At 41.3% G+C, this 24,151-nt stretch overlaps 1 protein-coding gene across 1 annotated transcript in view; it reads right to left on the minus strand.

The window, feature by feature from the left end:
- The window catches only part of FBLN2 (fibulin 2), a 122,014-nt gene extending 99,020 nt beyond the window's left edge, over positions 1–22,994 (minus strand). Inside the window, 6 exon segments of the mRNA XM_083420707.1 lie at positions 1,608–2,980; positions 2,982–3,051; positions 3,054–3,089; positions 9,120–9,200; positions 10,979–11,012; positions 22,911–22,994. Of these exon segments, the coding sequence (XP_083276833.1) occupies positions 1,608–2,980; positions 2,982–3,051; positions 3,054–3,089; positions 9,120–9,153 (1,513 nt within the window). The 5' untranslated portion in view covers positions 9,154–9,200; positions 10,979–11,012; positions 22,911–22,994.
- Between the last annotated feature and the right edge of the window lie 1,157 nt (positions 22,995–24,151).

Raw genomic sequence — 24,151 nt, forward strand, 5'->3', positions numbered from 1 at the left:
CTGATCTCAGTTCTCATCTTATCAGAGTGGGAACAGGAAGGGATCACTTTATGGCTTATTGTTACTGTGAAGAAATGCAACGCAAAGTCAAGCCTCCAAAATAATCAGGGCTTCCTGGACGTTTTTCAGATATTAAATGTGGGTACAAATAAACATGGTAGTGTGCTTATTAAGAAATACGTTAATGACATGATAAAGGTGACATAAAGTCTGACAGAAAATGAACCTGAACTGTGTCACATCTTGGTCACTATTCACATCAGTGGCCTCAGCTTTCACTACTCTAAGGAAAATTAGATGACCGTGGATTACCACTGATAAATTATTTTTGCAGTTCCACAAAGTATTCTAGAGGGTTCTGTCGCTGGTTTTATTTTTTTTAGTAACGTGTCCTAATAAGATGATAAAAAAGGTAAAGGTACCCCTGCCCATACGGGCCAGTCTTGACAGACTCTAGGGTTGTGCGCCCATCTCACTTAAGAGGCCGGGGGCCAGCGCTGTCCGGAGACACTTCCGGGTCACGTGGCCAGCGTGACAAAGCTGCATCTGGCGAGCCAGCGCAGCACATGGAAACGCCGTTTACCTTCCCGCCAGTAAGTGGTCCCTATTTATCTACTTGCACCCGGAGGTGCTTTCGAACTGCTAGGTTGGCAGGCGCTGGGACCGAGCAACGGGAGCGCACCCCGCCACGGGGATTCGAACCGCTGACCTTTCGATTGGCAAGCCCTAGGCGCTGAGGCTTTTACCCGCATCACCACCCGCGTCCCTCTGGGTGGAGGTTACCTACAGCCATATCAGTAACAGATTGTCATCAGTGCACAGTCATGTAGTAATAAGGGAACCTTTACCTCTTTTCTACTTTGCCACACTTCATATCGCTAACAAAAGGAAATACCCACCAGCTCATGGCTAGATGCTACAGATAACAGGGAGTTTTGTGTGTACTATGGTAAGGCACTACGGCAAATGGTCATTTTGATTGACACACTGTAGAGGCTAATCACAAAACATTGTAACCGCTTAGAATTGTAACCATTTAGCAAACATTAATTAACAAACAGCTCATGAACAGATCTGCATATCTGTCAGATAGATACTCCCTCTACACAGTTCATTAGACAATTGTGTTATATATTGAGAGGATATCCCATAATGCATAGAACTGTCACAACAGATAGTATGTTCCAAATTCAACAGTATGTGGAGATTGACTTAACTTTCTATAAGCATTGTGCTTGTCACTAGGTTTACTAGCAACATTATTTTAAAAAGGTCATCATTTAGCATTTTGACCAGATATTTATAACCAGGTGAATAGTTTCTCAGACTGAACATTTCTAATGAAGATGCATAACTATAGATAGCACTGGCCAGATTCCATACAACAGTATGGCTAACCTATGGCCCTACAGATGTTGGTGGCTCCAACTCCCATCTGGGACTGATGGGAGCATAAGCAGTGGTCAAGGGTAGATGGGACTTGTAGTCAAACCTCCAACCTCTGGAGGGCCACATACTAGCCACCTCTAGGGTAAGACATAAGCCATGGTTTACTGTACATCATGCCCAGGGACCAAATGTCCCTGGTTTTGAATACAAAATCTTACCTTCTGATAACTTGGGGGAAGTCTGAACAGAGTTGGGATCTATGTCCTCTTCAGATGTGTAATGATAAAGAGTCTGAGGCTGTTTTAAGGATATCCTATTGTTGTCTTCTTTCAGTGCAATGGGAGATGGTTGTGTTGGATTGAACTTGACCTTGGGGAACTTAATTTCCTCATTTTTCTCCTGCAAAGAGTTTAGCCCATGCGATTGAGTCATATTGGACTCTTGTAGGACCAACAACCTGTTTTCTTTCTGTTTGTTGTCTTTCTTCATGTTTAGCTTGATTTTGAAGCGGGCATTTTCTTCTTGCTCATTCCTCTCCCTGTTGGCTGGCTTTCTCCTCTCCACATCTGCCATATTTCTGGGCCTCTCAGTTGTAACCGCAGCTTGTTCCTTCCTAACGCTGTTAGCAATGGTTGTTCGATGATGCCTTTGCCGTGCTTTGGGGGTTGATACCGTGCTTGTCGTAGAAATCCTTTCCTCACTCTTTTCAGTGGCGCGACTAGTTTCAGGGTAGTGCAGAACACGAGCAACTGTGGTCGTGGGTGGCAGAGCTTCTGTCGTTGAAGCAGGGTGAGTTAATGACGGAGGAGTAACACTGCTGCTTGCAAGGTAATCATAATCCTCACTTTGCTCTTGGCCCATGCTCTCTTGCTCTGTATGAGCCGAATAACTGTAGAACTTCTTAGGTGGCTCTACCTGAGTGGTGTCTCCTTCTGGTGCCTCCTGGTCATAACTATAGGAATCATCATAGTGCCGTTCTGGTTCGGTGTCCCCGGTATCGGATGGGCTATGAGGGTTTAAAGTGGATTCATTACAGTCTGGGAGCATGTAGCACATGAGATCCCCTCCAGAATTGGGGCAGTGGCAAACCTTGCACGGAGGCATGTGGAACGTGTGTCCTGCTGCGTATTTCTGCTCTTCATGGAGGCAGCCGATTCTCCCGCACTGAGGGCACCCGTCCGCGGGCAGCACGGCATCGATGCAGTTGGGTGGAAGGTCTGGGCAGAGCATAAACTGGCAGCTGATTTTGCCGCCCCCTTTGGGACAGGAGCATTCTGTGCTTCCAAAGTCGACATAGTAAGACTGCCCTTCGGGGACCTTGCCGTTGATAAAACCGACATTCACACAGTCATAGTACTGATAGCCTTCACAGGTGCAGCCATGCTGGAGACAAGAGGCGCAGCACTCGTCCGGCTCAAGCACTTCCTCAATGCAATTTTCCAGCTGCTTACACTCCACACCTGTGCAATCCTTCTGAGCTTTGGAGATGCCAATCCAAATAAGCACCAAGAGGGCTGTGTTCAGCGAGCAGAAATGTAGCACTCGGTGCCTATCCATAATCTTCCAAAACAAGTGCGGCAAAAATCCAGCCTTTTATTGGGTTCGTTCTTTCTCTCTCGTGCGTTTCCCCCCTTTGGAATTTCTGCTCACTCAGCTCCTGGTCAGAAATATTTCCCTGGATTCTGTTTTGCAACTAGAGCCTAGGTTTATGAAAGAGAACTTTGTTAAAGGCTATACTCTGCACATATCCTGTTAGACATTAGAGATAGTTTTAAAATGGGATAAAATTCCAACATCTGGAAAGCTACATATAAAATTAATCATAATATCGTCCAAGCGCTATAGACACCCAACTCCAAGATGCATGTTTTTCATTTCTCTGTCTTTTGCCTCCCCTCTCTACCCCTTAAAAAAAAGAAACAAGAAAGTAGCCTTTTTATCTATTCATAAAATATACACATAGTAAAATAAAAAGCAATATTTTGAAAACATTTGGTATTTATTTATTTATTTATTTATTTATTTTAGAAGCCTTGGTTTTTAAAAGAATAATAGTTGGCAGACAAATACACAGTTCTTTCTTCTTCAGATTTAACTTTCTATATTTGATCATGGAATGTATTTATGGTGTCTGTAATTTTGCTTTTGTATATTGTATTTTACTTTGTGGAAACTGCCTTGTGTGTGAAGGCTTTTGCCCTGGAAGGCTGCCTGTGTGTGTGTGTGTGTGTGTGTATCAATTTGAAGCAGTTTCCCAAGTTGATACACATTAAATTTCAAATTAAACTTCAGATGAGGCATTAAACTTCAGGTGGGGGAGGGGTGAACATACTGTATTTTGATCCCTTTGGAATCTGAATTTGACAGTCAAAATGGTCTCAGTTTGGCAATTCTGGCATGAGTCCGTGATCCAAACAAACAAGATGGCAGCAACTCCTCACAACTAGACCTTCACTAGGCCCTAAATGCTGCAACAGACATGAACTAGAAGGCCCTAGGGACACCAGGAGGCACAGAAAATGTAGAGAATCTGGGAATCTGACCAGCCATTTCCCCATGATTTCCTGGGGCCCTGACCTCAACTGTGTACACCCCTCACGAACATAGTCCTTGTCCCCAATACTGTTATGATGGAAGAAAATATAGGAGGAGTCCCTCAGGCCCATCGTTCTTATATTAATTGACAACAAAGGCCTTAACAACTTGGGTTCCAGGATACCTTAAGTTCCCTATTAATAGCCACCCCACCCCCATGGCACAGACATGCAACTCATATCCACCAGGAACCATGCATTCAATATTATGGGTGCAGTGCTGAGGAACTTCTTCCTGGCTGAGTTAAGATAGACCACCTCTTAGTTGAAATTCTGCCACTTGGTGGAGACCTTTGTATTTCAAAAGGCACCTCAGGTAAGTTTTTATGGTTTATTTTAACTGATTTTATCTCTATTGCATCTTTTGCAAACTTACTGTATACTGCTTATAGAGTATGGAATTAAGCTGCATATTAACTGTTGAAATGAAATCAATACGGTAATAATTCTCCCAGTGGCATCACTGAGAGCACAGTGAACTCCAGTCCTAGAAAGGGATTATTGCAGTGTGTGAGGTGGGGTGCCACTGCTGCACTGGAGCTCAACAGGAAAGGTATTAAATAGAGAAATGCAGTAGCAAAGATGTGAAAGCATCTGCCACGACCCAGGAATAGTGCCCCACTTCCCATACCACAACTGTAATGGGCTCACCCCAAAAATGATGTTTTCCACCGTGAAAACTAATCATTTTTCTTGAGTCTATTCAGAATCTTACTGGGAGAGGTTTAGCAACCATACTTTGTGTTTATAAATATATTTGATATGAGTTCCTGCACTAATGGGAAAGGAAAGTAACTACAGCCCTTGAAATGAAACAACAGTGTCACAATGTGTTCCCAGAGCAGCTCAAAACAAGGAGAAACAAGGAGACGAGGGTTGTCCGTGCGGACTATGAATTCCAAACAAGAGCTCCTGGAGCTCACAACATCTGCAACTCAGCTACAAGAAAAGCCAGCCTCCTTTAGGTGTCACAGTCTCACCACAGACAGCAGAAGGAGGAGTTAACTGCACAACTGCTTCCTCCGATTCGCCATAAATGTTGAACTACTTCTTCAAGCAGTTTGCATGAGTCATTTATCTATTTATTTACCTTAAGAATACTGAATTCACCACATCAGTATTCATCATTCGACGAAATGTGCCCAGGTTGCATTAATCATTTCAAACCCTGCTCCATCTTATTGCCAGAAAGAGCTGTTGTCTTTTTCAGCAACTTGACCAGCAATACAACATTATGAAATAATGTTTCGGGCACACAATGCATTTAATAGAATCATAGAATTGTAGAGTTGGAAGGGTCATCTAGCCCAACTGCAGGAATCTCAACAAAAGCATCCACGGCAGTTGGCCATCCCGCCTCTGCTTTTAAACCTCCAAGAGGTGTTATGTGTTGCAAGTCTTGAGACCTGGGTGACCTCTTCTGGACGGGGTTGTACACCCAATGGAAAGGGCCAGTCTGTAGCTTGTAGGGTGCTCACGGGGTGTTTGGACATGGAGGTGAGTCAGGGTGGGAAGATTAGGAGTTGCCTGTATGCTGCTTCTTGCACATAATTCTTCTCTCTGCTATACACATCCCTCTATCTTTTTTAAACCATCCTGCTTCTCCCTACAGAATCCATGCAGCCTCTCCATCCTGGCCTGTGCCCTTCCCCAATCCTATCACACCACACACCCCAAAAGCCACCCATCCCTGCATCCTGTTTCCCAAAGTGCCTAGCCAGATCCCTCTGGGGAACTCCAGAAGACACATAGGCAAGAAGACGTAGAACGTAAGAACCATGCTGGTCTACAGGGCTGATTCCCCTCCCCCTGCTTTTCTTTCTTTTAATATGTGTTTCTAATCGGATTTTTATTTTTAATTAGCTGCAGATTTTTTGTATATATTCATTCTTTGGTTTTATTGTTACATTGTTTTCTTGTTAATTATATGTGGATTTTCTTGGTGTCAACCTCATCACTTTACAGAAAGGGTGGAGTAGGAATGTAATAAGTAGATCTGGAACTTATTCCAAGGGTTTGACTCAAATAAAACAAAGAAGAAAATAAAAATGGAAACGCCAAAACCTTGTAACAATACGTTGTAATTTTGCTATGAGCCATGTTTTCCACTATTGTATAGAAAGGCAACAGCTGAAAGTATGCTTGGAATTAAAATACAATGTGTTTGAGAAAGAAAGTAGGCACACTGACCACTTGGGCTGCCTCAACATGTTCATCCAACATCAGTGCAAAGAATGATGCTTCCCCTTTCACTATCAGTTTTTGCTTCTGTTTATCTGAACGTGCAAGATATCTTGGGGAAGGTCATTACTCCACTGCAACATTGGAGCCAGAACTGAACAGACTTACAAATTCTTACAGTATTTCCTGCTTTTCTCATTTTCAACAATCCATAATAGGAGTCAGTAATTCTGAATCTGATTTGTACAGACTCTTTTGTGCAAGTGCCCATATTCCAATGGCCATCTTATTTAATTATTCAAATGATACTGGTGAACAAAAACTGTTCCATGAAGCCTAAGGGCAAGAGGATTCCCCTCTTCATAAACATTTCCTGAGTTGTTGAATATAGGGTGATTATATGAAACATGTCTTTAGGATTTAAATGATGTCAATTTATGACTTCACACTATGCTTGCTATTCCTGTTTAGAATCTTCTGCTGTCTTTGGTTTCAGGAGTCTAATTCTGATCCATCTCAAGCAAGCAGTTTATCCTCTACATTATATAGGATAATTACTGCATAATTATTGCAGTTGCCAGTTGTTCGTTCATGTTCTGAAAAGCACTTCAGTTACCTCTGACAGTGTGGTTTGGTAAAAATGCCAAGAATATTCTCACACTAATTTTTGACGAGCTCACACATTTCCGGATTGTGAGGGTGTGAAAGGAAGCACTTATCTAATGGTAGGAACAGACTTTCTGAAGTTGTAGGTTATATATATTTTGAACATGATTCCCGTTACTTCTTTTTGTTCAAAACATGTTTTTAGACTGATCTGGCCCACCTCAATTCCCTTTGTGCTTTGAAATTTTGAGGTTGCTTTTTGTACCAAAGTCAAATGAAACTAGCAGGTTTTGGCAATTCTATGGTGGTAAAAACAGAGAATATAATACTTGTGCTATACACTATATATTTTTCAAATAATTATATGTTGTAGAACACTTTCTATTCTATGTATTTATTGACCTGGGTTCACACTTAACACTGAGATATTGTGAAGGTGTGATTTGTTTGAATATCTGAACCCTGTCTGACAGACAAACCACAGTTTGTTTCCAGCAATAAACCATGATGTGAAGCCATAGTTTCCTGTTGGCTCATGAACCATGGCTTATTTTAACTATGGTTCAGCATTACATCCCAACCCAGGAAGCTTGTTAACAATGGTCTGTTTGGGTACCCCACTGCACATACAGTGGTACCTCGGGTTAAGTACTTAGTTCGTTCCAGAGATCCGTTCTTAACCTGAAACTGTTCTTAACCTGAAGCACCACTTTAGCTAATGGGGTCTCCTGCTGCCGCCAGGCCGCCGGAGCACGATTTCTGTTCTCATCCTGAAGCAAAGTTCTTAAACTGAGGTACTATTTCTGGGTTGGCGGAGTCTGTAACCTGAAGCGTATGTAACCTGAAGTGTATGTAACCCGAGGTACCATTGTATTTGCAAATCTACAGAGGCATGAGGCAAGAACAGCTGGAAAACAAAGTAACTTTGAAGAAACAAACTATGGCTTGTTTGATCATCTGTGAGACAGTTCTGAGGTTTATTCAATAAACCATGAGTTAAACAAAACATGGCTTAGAACTATATGTGAACTCACTCATTATCTTGTCAGCCTAACTTTGTGACTATGCTAACAGTGAACAGAGACCTCTGTTTCCATGCCCACTTAAAAATTGTATAGCCCATCACAATAAAACAGAACATTCATAGTGATAAGGAAATCTGAAAAACAAAAGCAACCACCAGCTGTGGGGAAAACATTCTTTTGAAGCGAGGAACATTGATTGGTGAGCAAAACAGAAAAGTATAGCAATATAAAAGAAGGAGGGAAAGGAAGGCTGAAAAACAATGGAAGAAATTGGCATATGGGCTTGCTGTCCTAGACAGTAGAAACAAAACTGCTTTCATGGCAGTAATAATTTTTAAAGCACACACAATAGGGGCTGATTCTGCATCTTTTGTTTATGCGTCTGCTGTGATTATGTGGCTTACAAATATGTTCACTTTAATTTTATAATTGGGGTTTATACGAGAATGGTAAATAGGTGTTTGCTTGTCTAGATGGACATGCAAATTAATGTGAAAGAGTTTTAAGGAAGTATGCTGATAATCCTGTTAGGTTTCCAGTTTTCCAGAAATACACACACACACACACACACACACACACGTACGTTTGATATCAGGATATATACACAAACACACAACCCCCCCCCCCAGTGTTTCCATGTGCTCTGGCACTCATCATGGTGTTCCATGCACCAGAAGCAGTTATCATGCTGGCCACATGACCTAGAAAAGCTGTCTGTGGACAAACACCAGCCCCCTCAGCCTGAAAGCAGAGATGAGTGCCAGTGGCGTAGTGTGGGGGGTGTAGGGAGGGCCGGCCGCCCCAGGCGCAACATCTGGGGGGGGCGCTCGCACTCGCAGCTCTCTGCCCCTACCTGGCTCACTCACTCTCTCTCACTGCAGTGCTGGCTGTGTGAATCCAATCCGAGCCGCCGGGTCGCCGCCCACTGTGGAGGGGAGGGTGCCAGGCGTGCGGTGCAGAGAGAGAGCAAGGGACTATCTGGGGGAGGGACAGTGCAGCGGGACGGCGCAAATTACTTGCCTTGCCCCGGGTGCTGACAACCCACGCTACGCCACTGATGAGTGCTGCAGCCCATAGTCAAATTTGACTGGACTTAACTGTCCAGAGGTCCCTTTGCCTTTTACCTTTTTACCTGCATATATAGAAAAGATAAATATCATGGACAACTTGAATATGCAGGGGAGTATGAATGTGCTTAGTTCCAGTATTTCAGGCTTATGTGGCAAACTCAGAGTAGAAAAATGAAGCCATTTAGTAATTTTGACCTTAAAATAAAATGTTCATCTAATTTCATTATCCTCGTTATTTCTCCTTCAGGACTTACACGCCTGCTTGCTATCTGTGAACTTGCCTGCCATGCCTTCAGTTCAGAGTGCGGCCTACATTCTTTTTCTGCTGGGAACTTCTGAAGAGAATGGAAAACGTAAATGTAAAATAAATAGCATTCTTCTGCCACTAGAAATATTATCTTTAGAGCCGGCTTTTAAATAAATCTCCCCCCCCCTTTCTTTTAGTGCTTAACTTGGTAATATATTATTTGAATGTTACTCCAGCATCTATGAATAGCCAGTTGTTATACCAGGGTTGGTTGGGGGAATGTGTCACTGGAAAGATCATACACCTGGGCTATTCTCATGAGACCTTCCTTTTCCTCTCCCTTGCACTATTCTAATTAAACACATATTTTCAGCCACAGAAAAATCAAGTTTGTGTTTTGACTGGGCCTCTCGCACTCATGTGGACATGCTGTTATCCTTAGCACTGTTCTGTTAGGATTTTACCTGGTGGGTTCTTACTGAAATGAATAAAACTTCATGGAAGATAGATATAGCTATATAGATATTGATATAGATGCTATAGATATTCACTGCTAAGTTTTGAAAAGCCACAAATTAGTCAATGGATTGTGAAGGTAAGAGATGTAGAAACAGAAGGGCTGAGTTGTAGTCCTGCCAAACTGCATATAAATTTCCTTGTGCAGTGTGCAGGATACCCTACAACTGCAGATAATAAGACCTGGATTTCCAGTCTAAATCCAATATTTCATGGCATTCTCTCACTGGAAACAGACAAAATCTTGGATGTACAAATCTGGATTAAGAACAACTGTTAAACAGGCCCATTGAAACCTGCCATTTTCAAAGGAGCTTGCTCAGAATTTGACTTTTGAAGTAAAATATTTCTGTTTTTTCTTTCTGTTTCGATGTCAGCATTTCTAGTTGGTTCTAAAATGACATGCAGATCATGCCGGGGGGAGGAGGGGGAGACAGGTTATAGGGGTGGTGTTGAGGGACGATTCTGGAAAATGTTTTAGCTCACATAGCACAAAGCCATGGTTTAGAATTATGAGGATAAGGCTAGGCTAGCCTGAGGTGCCATGAATTTCCCTTTCTGCCTCTGGTACAGCCACAAAAAGGAGTATAGGAATTTCTGCATTGCATCAGAACCCTGAACAGTGGCTAATCAAGTTAACCATATTTTGGCTTTCTTTTAAGTTTTTGCCTAGCACCTTTGCCAATTCAAGGAGAACCTAGAGTCCTGTTTATAGAGGAACTTCCACCTATCAAGGAACAGCCAGTTCTTGAGTTGTTGGAGATGGGGACTCAACCATCATTAATCCTCTTTTTCGAATCAAGTTTTGCTTAAACCTGATTCCTGTATATTCCCTAAAGGACATTTTTGGATTCCACATTCCACATGGTGACCAAGTGCAAACTCAATGGCTTCAACACCAGCAGCCCTTCCATTGCTGTTTACCATCAGCCTGATCAAAAAACAAAACCTCTGGAACTAATGCTAATCCGTTACATTATTAGTTGCAAATGATGACGATATTAGTGATCAGTCAATGAGCCATGGGAAATCTCAGTTTCGATCCCAATTATCCTGGCTCCCCAAGCTGCCCAGGCTGAATGCTAGGAATATGTCAGAGCTGTAGGACGCCTCCCCCAAGCCTATCTGATCTCTTTAAACCACTTTTTTTTTTTTTTGTTACCAAGATTCCCCCTGGCCAGGACATGGCAAATTTCGATGGGGACGAATAAACAGAAGCCTTCATCATTATGAACTGAGGCCATGATGGATTACGAACTAATTAAAATTCCTTCAATATCCCGATTGTATATATTAGCATATCATATGCTGAAACAAATCAGCATACAGCCTGGGAACTTATTTACTTACTTAAAATCTCCAAGTTCATTATTCATCTTTGTAACTGAAACAAAAAACAAATTATGTAGTTCAGCATATTCCTGGTGCCCATAATTACATAAAAATACATCACATGCAACATTTAAAAGGGTGGGACAGAAAATTCTACAATATGCATAGGAAGATGCAGCCAGCATAGAGATCTCCATGCTCACAACTGGCACAATTTTTCAACAATTTTACATGCTGAACCAAGTAAAAAATTCGTGGGGCATAGGAATTTGTTCATTTTTCCCCCAAAATATCATCCGGCCCCCCACAAGGTCTGAGGGACAGTGGTCCGACCCCCTGCTGAAAAAGTTTGCTGACCTCTGTACTAGGGAATATTGGCTGGGAATAGGAGTAAGCGGGTTGGGCAGGGAGGGGACAAGAGTAGCAGGATAGAGGCTGTGGCAAGGACACGGGATTATATTTTGCTTGCATTTTCCTCCATTTTTGTCGGCTGTATATATTATATATGATGTTATCCACCTTTGGGATAAGACAGGCCACAAGCCAGAATGAATAAATGCATTCACATATACATACACTGACCTTCCCTTCTGCATGTATAAAAGGTTACTTGTGTCTTTTCCACAGGCTGCCTCTCATACTTTCCTTTCCCACTCTGTTCTCCAAGGCATACACAGGTTATCCCTCAGAAATACAAGAACTACCCAAAGTTTAATGTTTCTTTGCATGTTTTCCAAAGGGGCTTGGGTATTTAAAATATTAAGCAGAATGTGAATTTATGAAGGCTCAATTCACTGCAGGCAATTTTGCTGTTGAATTTTCCCCAGATAAATTGCAAGTATCTGTTGTAACCAAGCTCACACGTTACACAGAAACATGCATGCAAACACGTCACCACAGAGACATGTATTTCTCAAGATTTTGGTTCTAGAGTCATGGTATACCACAGAGATGTTGCCTTCCACTTCAGGTAAAAGTAGGAACATAGAAATATGTTTATCAGCTGTTTTCAGCAAGCCAAGACTGTTCCTGAAACTGTTGAATTTCATGCTGGAAAATATCAACATCAAAGCCCAGCATCCAGAAATCTTCCATAGTATGTCAGTCTTGGTAGTGCACCCTGAATTGTCAATTATACTTAGTGGTTTCACCTTCTGCTATAGCCATATCTCCAAAATAACAGATAAGATTTGGTTCAAGTCTGATAATGAACTCTGAAAAAATCATGGGCCATTTATATCACAATAAATCTCACTACAAGAGTATTTGCTATTTATTGTAATAAATTGTCCATCAAAGTTGTCTAGACAATGCCATTTCCATGATTAACAGTCAATTTTGATTGCAATATACAGTAACATGTTAATTGCACCATATTTTGCTTTCTCCATATCAATCTCCAGCATGTTTTGGTTGCAGCCTTTCTATGATTTTCCACACTCTGACAGCAAGAGACTGATTGCTGCAGATAAAACTGGAGTCTGTTAATGTGCTTATGCTTTGATCTTCAAAATACTAAGAACTCTGGTTCTCCAGAGGATAAGATGCCAGTCATACCATTTTTCTAGCCTGGCTGGTGGTCTTGTAATGTGGGCATATACACATCAGGCTTTTTTTTTTTACTTTTTTTTTTATAAAAAAAAATCTTTTTTGTGTTTCACAAAGAATGACCCCTGGTGCTTTTCAAATAACACTTTTCAGAGCAATTTAAATGTTTTAAACTGGTTCCTATTCTGTCCTGCACTCACATACCTGTTACACTTCCTTAGATAAAAGGTCGCATTTAACAACCAATTAACTACTCTCCTTGTGTAAAGTCATCCTTAAAAAGATGAAATCTTCAACCTGTTATTTCTTTTTAGAGAAAAGATGCATTTGCCTTCTGAATGACAAATATAGATATAGTACAACTCCTAGACTTCACATCTCTGCTTACCCTTATAGCTGGGACCTGCCCTACCACTGAGGCAGCCACCCCTAAGGCATCTGATTTGAGATGTCATGAAATAGTAAATTAAATAACCAGCGATTTGCTGCTAAGTGGAATGATCTGTCTCAGGAGCCAAAATGACTTGGCTGGCCTTGGGCATTATGCACCATGACTTGCAGATGGGGAGACTGTTGCTGCTCTGCTTCAAGGAGCAAGTAACTTGAGCTGCGCACCTTCCAGCCTACTTTCCTTGACAGTATCTGTTCTCCATTAGACAGCGAGCTCTGGCACTAAACATAGATACTGAGCCTTTACTTAATAACGCAAGAAGGATCCTTCGAAGTCCTGCATTCTAGTCTCACAGTAAGCAAGCAGGACACAACCGCAATAACCCTTTCCTACTCATGATCCCCAGCAACTGATGTTTCGAAGCATTCTGCCTCTGATACTGGAGGTAGCACAAAGTCATCATGGCTAGTAGCCACTGACAGTCTTATCCTCCATGAATTTATCTAATCTCCTTTTAAAGTGATCCAAGTTGGTGGCCATCTTGTGGAACCCAATACATAGTTAAATTCCACAGTTTAACTGCATTGGGTAAGTTGGCATAACAGCTGAATGGGTTAAATTGTTTCTTGGAAATTAAGATGTGGCATAAATGCATCTGGCTTTTCCACTCACACCAGCAGCTTGTTTAGTTTACTATGAAACTCAATTGACAAAACAAACTTTCCTAATAATAATATATAAATACCAATTAATGTCATTTAGCTGGAGGCGAAAAATTATTGTTTTAATGCAGGACAAGCTGAAGCACGTCTTTGAAATACTCAGACTGAAATGTTAATCACTACCACAGATTTCAAACAAATTGAATTCAGACAAATGTTTCAGGAAGAGGGGAGTTTTTAATGACACAAAACCCAAACATGCTGAGAAACAGTACTTTCTAGTTTTCCACCAGGAATGGAAGCAAAATCTTTGAAACTGAAGCTTAAATCTGTCATGCTGTTAATGAGTCTGCAACCATTAACCATCAGTCAAAAGCTTGTACAAAATCTCTCCATAAAAGATAATGAAATTAATTTGATTCGTTAAGATACATAGATGCATGCCTTTCTCTTTGATGTAAAATGCTGCCATTCAGAAATAACAATATCACCAGCTGTAGATTCTCCCATGTAACTCATGTTTGCTTTTCAGTGTGCTGTACTTTGAATAAAGAACTGTGTGAAGCTGTCATGAGGGATTTAAACTACGGTGTCAACAATATGCAAACATCTCCCAGTTCTCTTTCTCTTTTCCATCAGATGCCAATGAAACCTTAACAAGGGTTTAGAAGCTGAGGCGAGGGAGGCTGAATGCGGGCTAACAAATGAAGGTCTAAGTCCTGCTCAGAGTAGACCTACCATAATTAATAGACCCAAAATTAATGGCATACCTTCCATCACTGGAGTGAGGAAAATTGGGACACAACCTTGACGGGCATCCCTCCTCTCACTCTAGCTCCCTCCCTTGCATCTTTATGCACTGCCTTCAGCCACCACTGCCATGGTCACTGCCACCAGTGTAGCCAGTGTGGTGCTGGCTTCTGGAAGTATGTTGACTGGAAAGGCACGGTGGAAGGAGGAAGAACACTGGTGACGGGGGGGGATGGGCAGGGTAAGTTTTGCTTCTGTCTTTTGGTCCTGCACTCTGGTGTGAGCCAATTTACTTGCGCCACAGCACAGGGTGAAAAATGGGACACCTGGGATTGGGGTCAGAAGCCAGGGTGGCTTCTGTAAATCTGGAATGTCCCAATTTAAATGGGACAGTTGTGCAGTATGTGATGGGCCCAAGAAGGATTCTTTGCTACACTATCCATTCGTTACAGTAGAATCCTACACTACAATTCGGAAATTTCCCATTATGAGAACTGATCTGAATTCTAAACACTCTGGACTCTGCCCCTTTCATTTATTCTCCTCAATGTTTCTAATGTACATGGAGAATACCAGCTAGCTACATCCCAGACGTTTTATGCTGTGAACCACCTTGAGATCGTCAGATGAAGGGCAGTATACAAATTAAACAGAGGAGGAGAAGAAGAGGAAGAAGAAGAGGAGGAGAAGGAAGAAGAAGTTGTTGTTGTTACTATTGTTACTATTATTTGTGCTCTGGACATAGTCCCAGATATCGGCACATTTTGATGAATGTATGAAAAAGGCTGGCACACAGGGAACATCTGGAGAGAATCTTGTGAAATGGTCTTCTCTCCATGAAGTAATGGAAGTAGTATGGTGGGCACAACATTGTAATATTTATTCAGGAATTGTGGAGACATGTGTGACCACTGGGTCAATCTTTGTGGGTCTGTTGCTCTCCATTCTTCCCCACTTTGAAGATTCTTCCCAGTTCTTTAACAGACATTTTCTACCATAACAGAACAACTTTAGAAGTGCTTAAGGGTTTGGATATACCAAACAGGGTTTTTTAAAACAAACAAACAAACAAACTTTCCCCCTTTGAAGTGGGACTTTCTTCCTAATCATGTTTATTTAGCGATTGAAGGGTGCAGTTGTTTCTTCAACTTTTGTAGGGTGGAAACCTTCTACACAATCATGTTCACTTTTCTTTCCTTCATCTCACATGCTTTCTGAGGGTAAGACTGATGAAAGGAGTGCCTTAACTGAAGATATACAGGTAGAAAAGATCAAAATGTTATGTGCTTTCTAGTGGGAGTACCTCTCCTTGGAAAGCAACCAATTGAAGAACCTTTGGAAGCATTCTACAACTTACAACCATTCTACAACCAACTTGCTTCTGGGATGGGAAGTGCAGGGCAAGATTGAGTGGGCAGATCTTGGTGACAAAATTTATTTTTAAGCTGCTTAACTTTACTGGAATTTAAAATATTGTTTTCCCCCTATATTCAGGATCACCCAATCCAAAACATTTATAAATATACATGCTTTGGGGAAAGGGTTTTAATGGAAGTGTTAGAAACTCAGATATATAAGCTAATCACCAAATGGCTCCTTAAACCTAGGCTATGGTCGCCACAACAGAATGTCTAGGTGCCTTTTTCTGCTGTGGAATTTATTATTACTATTACTATTAATTTCATTTCTATACCACTTTGTATTCTAAAGAAAAAACCTAAAAGCGGTTTACAGCACATTAAATAAAATAAAGCAATAAATAAATAAATAAAGCAATAAACAAACAAAACCGTCCAGAATAAATCAAATTCAAGCTTCAAGGAAAATATATAGATCCTTCTCTAAGTAACATTTTTCTTTTCCTATATTTATTTACCTACAATGATAAAGCTGCCCCATAACAGATGTACTCTAGGAAGCCAGGGTGGTGTAGTGGTTAGAGCGTTGGCCTATGGCCTGGGAGATTGGGCTCAAATCCCCACTCAGTCATGAAGCTCACTGGGTGACCTTGAGCCGCTCATAGTCTCTTAAACTACCTCATAGGGTCATTCTAGGGATTAACTGAGGAGTGGGGCGAACCATGTACACCTTGGAGAAAAAGGTAGTATATTAAATACATTAAATAAGCTCTTCTGCTTACCTGCTTAAGAAAGCTGGAGGGCTCAGCCAGTTGGAGATGTCAGTCACCAATCTGGCATTCAGAGATCTCCAAGTAGTTGAAATTGGACCAGCACCAGCGACAAAATGAGAATTTATTGAAAATCTATGTTATGCACCAGGTCTATCTTACATGGGGCTATTGCAGACCAGGACACATGTTGGGAACTAGTATGCTATTTTAGATGGGCTTAGAGATGCCTAGGAGATTTACTATTCACAGAACATCAGGCTTCAATCACTTACAATAAACTGCTTTTGAAAGTTAGTCTTCAAAGCGGGGTGCCACGTGACACATGGGGGTAAGGAAGTAATGCTTGTGAATTACAAGCTACAAAATTGTGGGTTTGTCTGGTGGCTAAGACTGTAATTCTAACCCCAGTTTCCTGGGAGTAAGCCCCATTGACTTCAATAGGACTTACTTCTGGGTAGACAGGTTAGGTATGCATTGTAACTAACCTTTGGAAAAGAGCCAATATATATAGGTTGCTTCATTATCTTAATTCAATTTGCAAACCCTTGAGGTCTGCGTTTTTGTATACTACATGGAATCTATGCACAGTAATTGCAAAGGCCAGTCTTTCTGGGAATTTGGGGAAAATACTTACAGTCACATTATGCCCTTGATGTATTTGTGTGGTTCTCAGGATCTTAATGAGCTTGGAGCTTCATACCAGATTTCCCCCATAAACCAGAATCACATTAGAATATCTGTTTTGGTTTCTTTTGTAAATTATATATTATGTTCCCTTATTACCACAGGAAGTTATTGTGGTCTTTCCCATAAGTAACATGTGGCTTGCAAACCAGTCCTGTACCAAATGGGTTGTGCTGTACTTTATTAACAAATAAAAAGAAAAGGCTAAAGTGAAGGCCCTTGTCCATCAAATGTTGTATTACTGTGGCTAGTCTCATTGCCCCAAGTTGTATTATTTCCTGCTCAAACATAAATACCAGATGAAACAGACTGAAAGGAAGGAACGGGCACTTAAGCACAAGTCTGAGCATGGGTCCAAATGTTCTGTGCAATACCTATTTCTAGAACCTAACTGCAGAGCAATTCTTAAACATTTCACTACATGAAGAAATATGACTCATATCCAACACCCATTTCTTAATCACTTGGTCTGTACTGCCCAAAAAGCTTTACCTTCTATATTTATCCTTATTTCTTCTCTTGGAGCCAGAAAAGTGGTCCCAAGCACCCCCTAATATCACAAAATCTTTTTTAAGATGAAATTGGCTGTTTTAGGAATCTTGCACTATCTTGTATGCCCTTATAGCCAGGAATATTCTCATAGATGCCTTCCTTATCCTACTAAAATTGTCCAGTAGCACCTTAGAGACCAACTAAGTTTGTTCTGGATATAAGCTTTCATGTGCATGCACACTTCTTCAAGCTTATACCCAGAACAAACTTAGTTGGTCTCTACGGTGCTACTGGACAATTTTTTAAATTTTTAAATTTATTCCGACTGCGTCAAACCAACATGGCTACCTACCTGAATCGTTATCCTACAGTTGTTGCTTTTCTGGGGCAGGACCATTGTGCCTAAGTCCGCATCTAGCTTGACGCTTGTTGACTTTACGGATCCGAACAGTCCACAGAGAACTGTGTATCAAAAAGCCATCTTCCAACAACAGTTAGCTCCAACAGATTTTAATTCCTCACCAAGGAACCTTCATGTCATTTTGTCAAAGCTTAAACTCAAGGTTGGTCCTAAGTGACAGGCCTACACAGCAAATCCACAGCGGTAACATTCAACCAGGGGTCAGTTGGCCGAGATGAGCCTCACATACCTCAGTCAACTGTGGGTAGGCTGACCCATTAATATCATAGGGTTTGGGTGTGGTCAGGGGACAGAGATGGACAAGAGAGAAACTCCTGTGTAAAATCTGTCATGGGCCAGTAAGGTTTTCCAAGTCTGACTGCTAGCATCCATTCAGGATAGAAGGGAGATGCAGTTATTGGTCATTCCGAGGCCCTTTACTACACAGCTGCCAGGAAAGTTATGAGGCATACGAGCAACCTCCATACATGCATTTTACTGTCCTATTTAGTTACAGTCTCCTAGACAAGTACAAGCCCAAATGTATGATACAATATCCCTACCACTTGGCATAAATGGGTGAAGGCAAGTCATCTGAGCATGGTAGCCACTGCGTGAAATGTTCTACTTTTGTCAATTCTTCATTCCTTTGAAAACAAGCAACTTCTTATTCATTTTCCAGTAAAGGAAAATTATAAACGCAAGCGGGATTAAGCAAGGGAATATAACTCATTATTACAAGGAAGCAAGAAAATGAGCTAATGCTCAAGCAATCCACTCACGTTGCCCACAGTCCGTAGACAACAGATAACAGAGCCAGTAAAAATTAATGCAACAGAAGGAAACATGAAGAAACAACTGACATGAAAAGAAAGGCCTTCAAGAAGATGCAGTTTTCAATCTGATAGAAAGCACCATATGTTATCAATAAAATTAATACTCTATATATGTCTGCAACACATCTTCTTCCCCAGTGATAAGAATCAAACATTTGTTCTAGATTACATTTTGATTTATTAGAATCACAGTATAGACAATGATTACTGACAGGGAGGGAGGGAGCCCAGGGCGGGCCCAATATATATAACTCAGAGTTTGCTGCCCTTCCACATCACCTCAAAGCACTCTAGCTAATGGTAGCACAAGCCCTCTGAGGACCTGATGTAGCTCTTTAGTGGAAGTGGAAGGCCTAAGTGGACACTTTCACATATTACATAAATATATAAATTGTTTGATGGGGTCCATGCATAGCCTGGGGTACACAGACCCGGGGAGGGCGGGTCATGCTTGCCTATAAAATGTTAAATATTACATATTTTGAACCCTTAGCTGCACTACCATTCTTGCCCAATGTAGCATTTCTGGAATACAAATGTACAAAAAGCCGAAGACCAAATTGGGATAGACCTACTGACAAGCTGCTAACTAGATGTTGAGGAAATGTCAACACCCAGTAAGACCCTAGTTTATGAGCACCCACCAGGCAGCAGTAGCTCTCCCAATGAAGCTCTCCCAATGTGATTGGACTCCATCCCCCGCCAGCCTGGCCAGTGTTGAGGGAAAATGGGAGCTGTAGTTCAGTAACATCTGGAGGTCAGCTTCTACACAAGAGAGTAAACAGATGGCCCTTATTCCTATGTTTGAACAAACCAACCTCCTAAGTCTTTGGTCCAATCTAGTAGGGCACTTCTTATATTTTTGCATATTTTTAACTCAGCTGATATATATTGCGCTGGCTAAGGCTAAACTCTAGCCAGTTGGGTCAACAAATGCAACAATTAGCCTCATATACAGATGTATTTTTATAAATAAAGAACATCTGGTTTTTTGGCTGTTTGTAATAGATCATTAGTTTCTGAGCTTATTATCCTGGGCAGTGACCACTGTTCTCCACTGTTCTATGGGTTCTTGGTGTTTTGCGCCTTGCTGTTTGTGCCTATCTGACAAAAATAGCACATTTAAGTGTACATAATGCCTTTGGACTGGGTAATGCTTGAGGTACAGAACCACAAACAGCCCTTTTTCAAGACAGAATTTAAATTCTTTGAATTTATCTTGTTTACTTTACACAAACCCTGTTTCTTCCATACAGATGGATACGATCTGTCAAAGACTTGGAACATTTTATCCCATAGCAGAACTTGTTTAAACTACCATCTGTTCTTTCTAGATGGGCACAATAGGACCAGGAACTATTTACCATTCCATAAATTAAGAACAGAATTTGGACAGCTTCTTACAAAAATGAGGTAAGAATGAATCGGATGACTTCTGCTAGCACATCCTTCATAATAAACCAACATCAGGAGTTGTCTTTTTGTCTCTTGGTTAAGAATTCATATAAAGGTAAAGGTAAAGGTACCCCTGCCCGTACGGGCCAGTCTTGACAGACTCTAGGGTTGTGCGCCCATCTCACTCAAAGAGGCCGGGGGCCAGCGCTGTCCGAAGACACATCCGGGTCACGTGGCCAGCGTGACATCGCTGCTCTGGCGAGCCAGAGCCGCACACGGAAACGCCGTTTACCTTCCCGCTAGTAAGCGGTCCCTATTTATCTACTTGCACCCGAGAGTGCTTTCGAACTGCTAGGTTGACAGGCGCTGGGACCGAACAGCGGGAGCGCACCCCGCCGCGGGGATTCGAACCGCCGACCTTTCAGTCGGCAAGCCCTAGGCGCTGAGGCTTTAACCCACAGCGCCACCCGCGTCCCTAAGAATTCATATACTGTACTGCTTAAGATGCACAGGGATGGCTACTGTGACTTCAGTGGAGATACAAATTGGCCAGTTCTCTAGCTGACCCTCAATCTGTTATGCATTATGGTAGTATATTGTAGGTAGAGATTTATTAGTATGTAACACTACAGTTTAGATCAGCCTTCCTCAACCTTGGCCCTCCAGATGTTTTGAGACTACAATTCCCATCATTCCTGACCACTGGTCCTGGTAGCTAGGGATCATGGGAGTTGTAGGCCAAAAACATCTGGAGGGCTGAGGTTGAGGAACCCTGGTTTAGATCTTTGGTTAAATACTGGAGTCAAAGAGCTGAACACCTATTTAAGATCAGTATGTGAACTTTGGCCTGTCTCACCTTTTCTCATGAATTGGCTGCATAGTCCTATCTTCAGTGTCCATTCTCTTACAGATTTTCTCCCATCTGATTCGTCTAGCTCTGACCTTCTTTTTCCTCATTCTTTTATGTTTCTTAGCATCCCAACTATCTTATTCAACTCCATCCTGGATATGCTGCTTTATGAACCCACTGCCTCCTTCTTTCTTAGGGTCTCCTTTGAAACCCCCTTTCCCCAGACCCTGATTTCCTTTGCCCTTCTGTAGGATTAGGGCAGCTGCTGTCTGCCCAACACACATTTAATACAAGGACAGCTCAGGCAATTGCTGACAAAGCTTCACTTCCCCTATAAAACTCTTTAATGCCTTATAATATAGATGATTAATTCTCTTATATTCTGATGCATCTGTTATATTGTATGCAAGAAACACGTGTGAATGCACAAAAATTCTCCTTTTTCTGCTTCTCACTAGCATACACACACACACACACACACACACATCAATATCCTCCATTCACAATCGGCTCTAACATTGTCTCAGCTCCTGGAGGATTATGTGAAGTTTAACAGAAAAAAATGTGCTCAGACACATTGTATCAAGAGACCTCTTGCAAAACAATGTCTTTCATTTGTCTTCTACATAATGAAGACAATTACTCCATTCTAAAAAAGAAATATCAGATTGGAAGAGAATCTATTCATCAAAGGATTGCAAATACACACACTCTCTCTTTGCTAAAAAGCAAAAGGGAGGCAGCAAATCGATTCATTGTTATGGTCTTTTTAGGGACAACTGTTCATCAGAGTGAACATGCAATTTCTGTAAGCAGTGTTAATGAGAGTCGTGCGAGTTACATTTCATCACATGCCACAGTGAAAATGTAATCCTTATTAAGAGAAGACTGGTGCTTGGAGTATGCTGTGTCTCATAGCATGTTTCCTAATGCAGAAAAAAAAAAAACCTAAACATAGCTAATTTTGATTGATCTGAAGTGATTCAGCTATGATCATCAACTGAAAATACTACCCCTTGCTTACTCTGCACTCTTTGTAGCTGTTGTGATTCCTTAAGAATTCACATCACAAGAAATTCTGCAAAGAAATGACTGCTCCCAAGCATTTTTCATCACACGAGCCAATGGAATGAGGAAAGGAAAAAAGCTCTTGAAGCACTCAACACTGTCAGAATCTAAATTATTCTCTGATATTTTGTAACACAGGCAATCAGCTTTTATAAGGGCCTGACCCTGTCAGTCTCATATGGCTCACATTCAATCTGTCACACTGAATCACAACTCCTCCTTTTTGTACCAACAAAAGCAAACTTAACTTTCTCTAAGAATGTAAAGTTTAAAAGACATTGCTTAATTCAGCCCAAAGCCCAGACGTAGCATCTAAAGCAATTGCTTCTCATTAAAAAGAATGAATAAACCAATTTAAAATATAATTAATAATACAAATACTTCTTTCTGCATCTGAGATACCTTGCAGAAAAGTAGAATGCAAAGACTGTATGCAACCTTCACCATAGTTTTTACAGTCAATAGCTAAAAATACCCACTAAATCATTTTACATCTGCTAAAAGTTTTCAAACCTTGTCAGACAGAACAAACTTAACAATAACTTTAAATGCTGAGATGTAAATCTTAAGAACAAAGCCTAGGAATAAAGACGACAGCAATATATACTTTTAGAACCAGCAAATCACAATATGTAGCAAAACCAAAGCTAAACCAAGAGATTTTTAAAATTCTTATGCAATAATAAACCTAATAGATGCATTTAGTTAACTATTACAATGCACATGTGGGTAGATTTACAGACCTGTGGCTACAGTTACAGTTTCTTATAACCTTTTGTCTCCAGTCATATTACTGGTCCTCTGTTTCCAAGTGCTGCTTTCAACTCACATCCATTCCAAAGGAACTGCCTAGATTTTGTGGTGTAATCTGAGCAGGGAAGTACCATGTGCCTATGATACGGTTAATTCACTTTTTACCTCCCTCTGATGTGCAACGGGGTGAGGGGAGAGCATAAAAATGGAAATACTGTTTTTCTGTTCAGCAGGATTTAGAAATTAACAGCAGCATATTTATATGTGGCCATTTTGGATTTTTTTTGTGTTTTATTGTGCATTTAAATAGATTCACTGCCTTGAAATACCACCACTTGGCTTTCATGCAGACCAGCTCTAATCCTGCCTGCTTGGTACAGATCTTTTTGCTCACTTTTTCTAGAGGCTCTGAAGGGAGTTGAGAGGACTGAGGAGATCAATCATACTCAAAGTAACAGTCACACATTGTGCAGAAGCACAGACTTGCCAGCACCGCCTGTGCGAAGAATAGACTGAAAATATAATGGCTAGTTTCTCCTACAATTTAATCTTTACGACTGCATGCTAGTTGGGTTATGTGCTGCTTAAAGTCATCTGGAGATGTATGGAATTTATTTCTTCACTAAAAGTTCCTAATTGGCTATCAATGTAAGCAATAATAATGGGCATTCTGCCCTCATATCTTGATTTGCTTTTTCTTTTCTGAACCCTTTTCTTTCCCATGAACTCTCATCCGCATCATGGGATGCTGCAGATTCCCAACTCTTTGTGGCCCCCCCCCCGTTGCCCCCCATATCTACAGTTGAATCATAGAATCATAGAGTTGGAAGAGACCACAAGGGCCATCGAGTCCAACCCCCTGCCAAGCAGGAAACACCATCAGAGCACTCCTGACATATGGTTGTCAAGCCTCTGCTTAAAGACCTCCAAAGAAGGAGACTCCACCACACTCCTTGGCAGCAAATTCCACTGTCGAACAGCTCTTACTGTCAGGAAGTTCTTCCTAATGTTTAGGTGGAATCTTCTTTCTTGTACTTTGGATCCATTGTTCCGTGTCCACTTCTCTGGAGCAGCAGAAAACAACCTTTCTCCCTCCTCTATGTGACATCCTTTTATATATTTGAACATGGCTATCATATCATTCCAGTTGAGTCTGGAATGAAAATGTAAGTGAAACAGAATTTGATGAAGACACTTCCGTTGTCTTCCCAGATAGCCTAGAGAAACACCT

The sequence above is a fragment of the Podarcis tiliguerta genome, assembly GCF_965153285.1.
Source record: "Podarcis tiliguerta genome assembly, chromosome: 2".
NCBI lineage: Eukaryota > Metazoa > Chordata > Lepidosauria > Squamata > Lacertidae > Podarcis > Podarcis tiliguerta.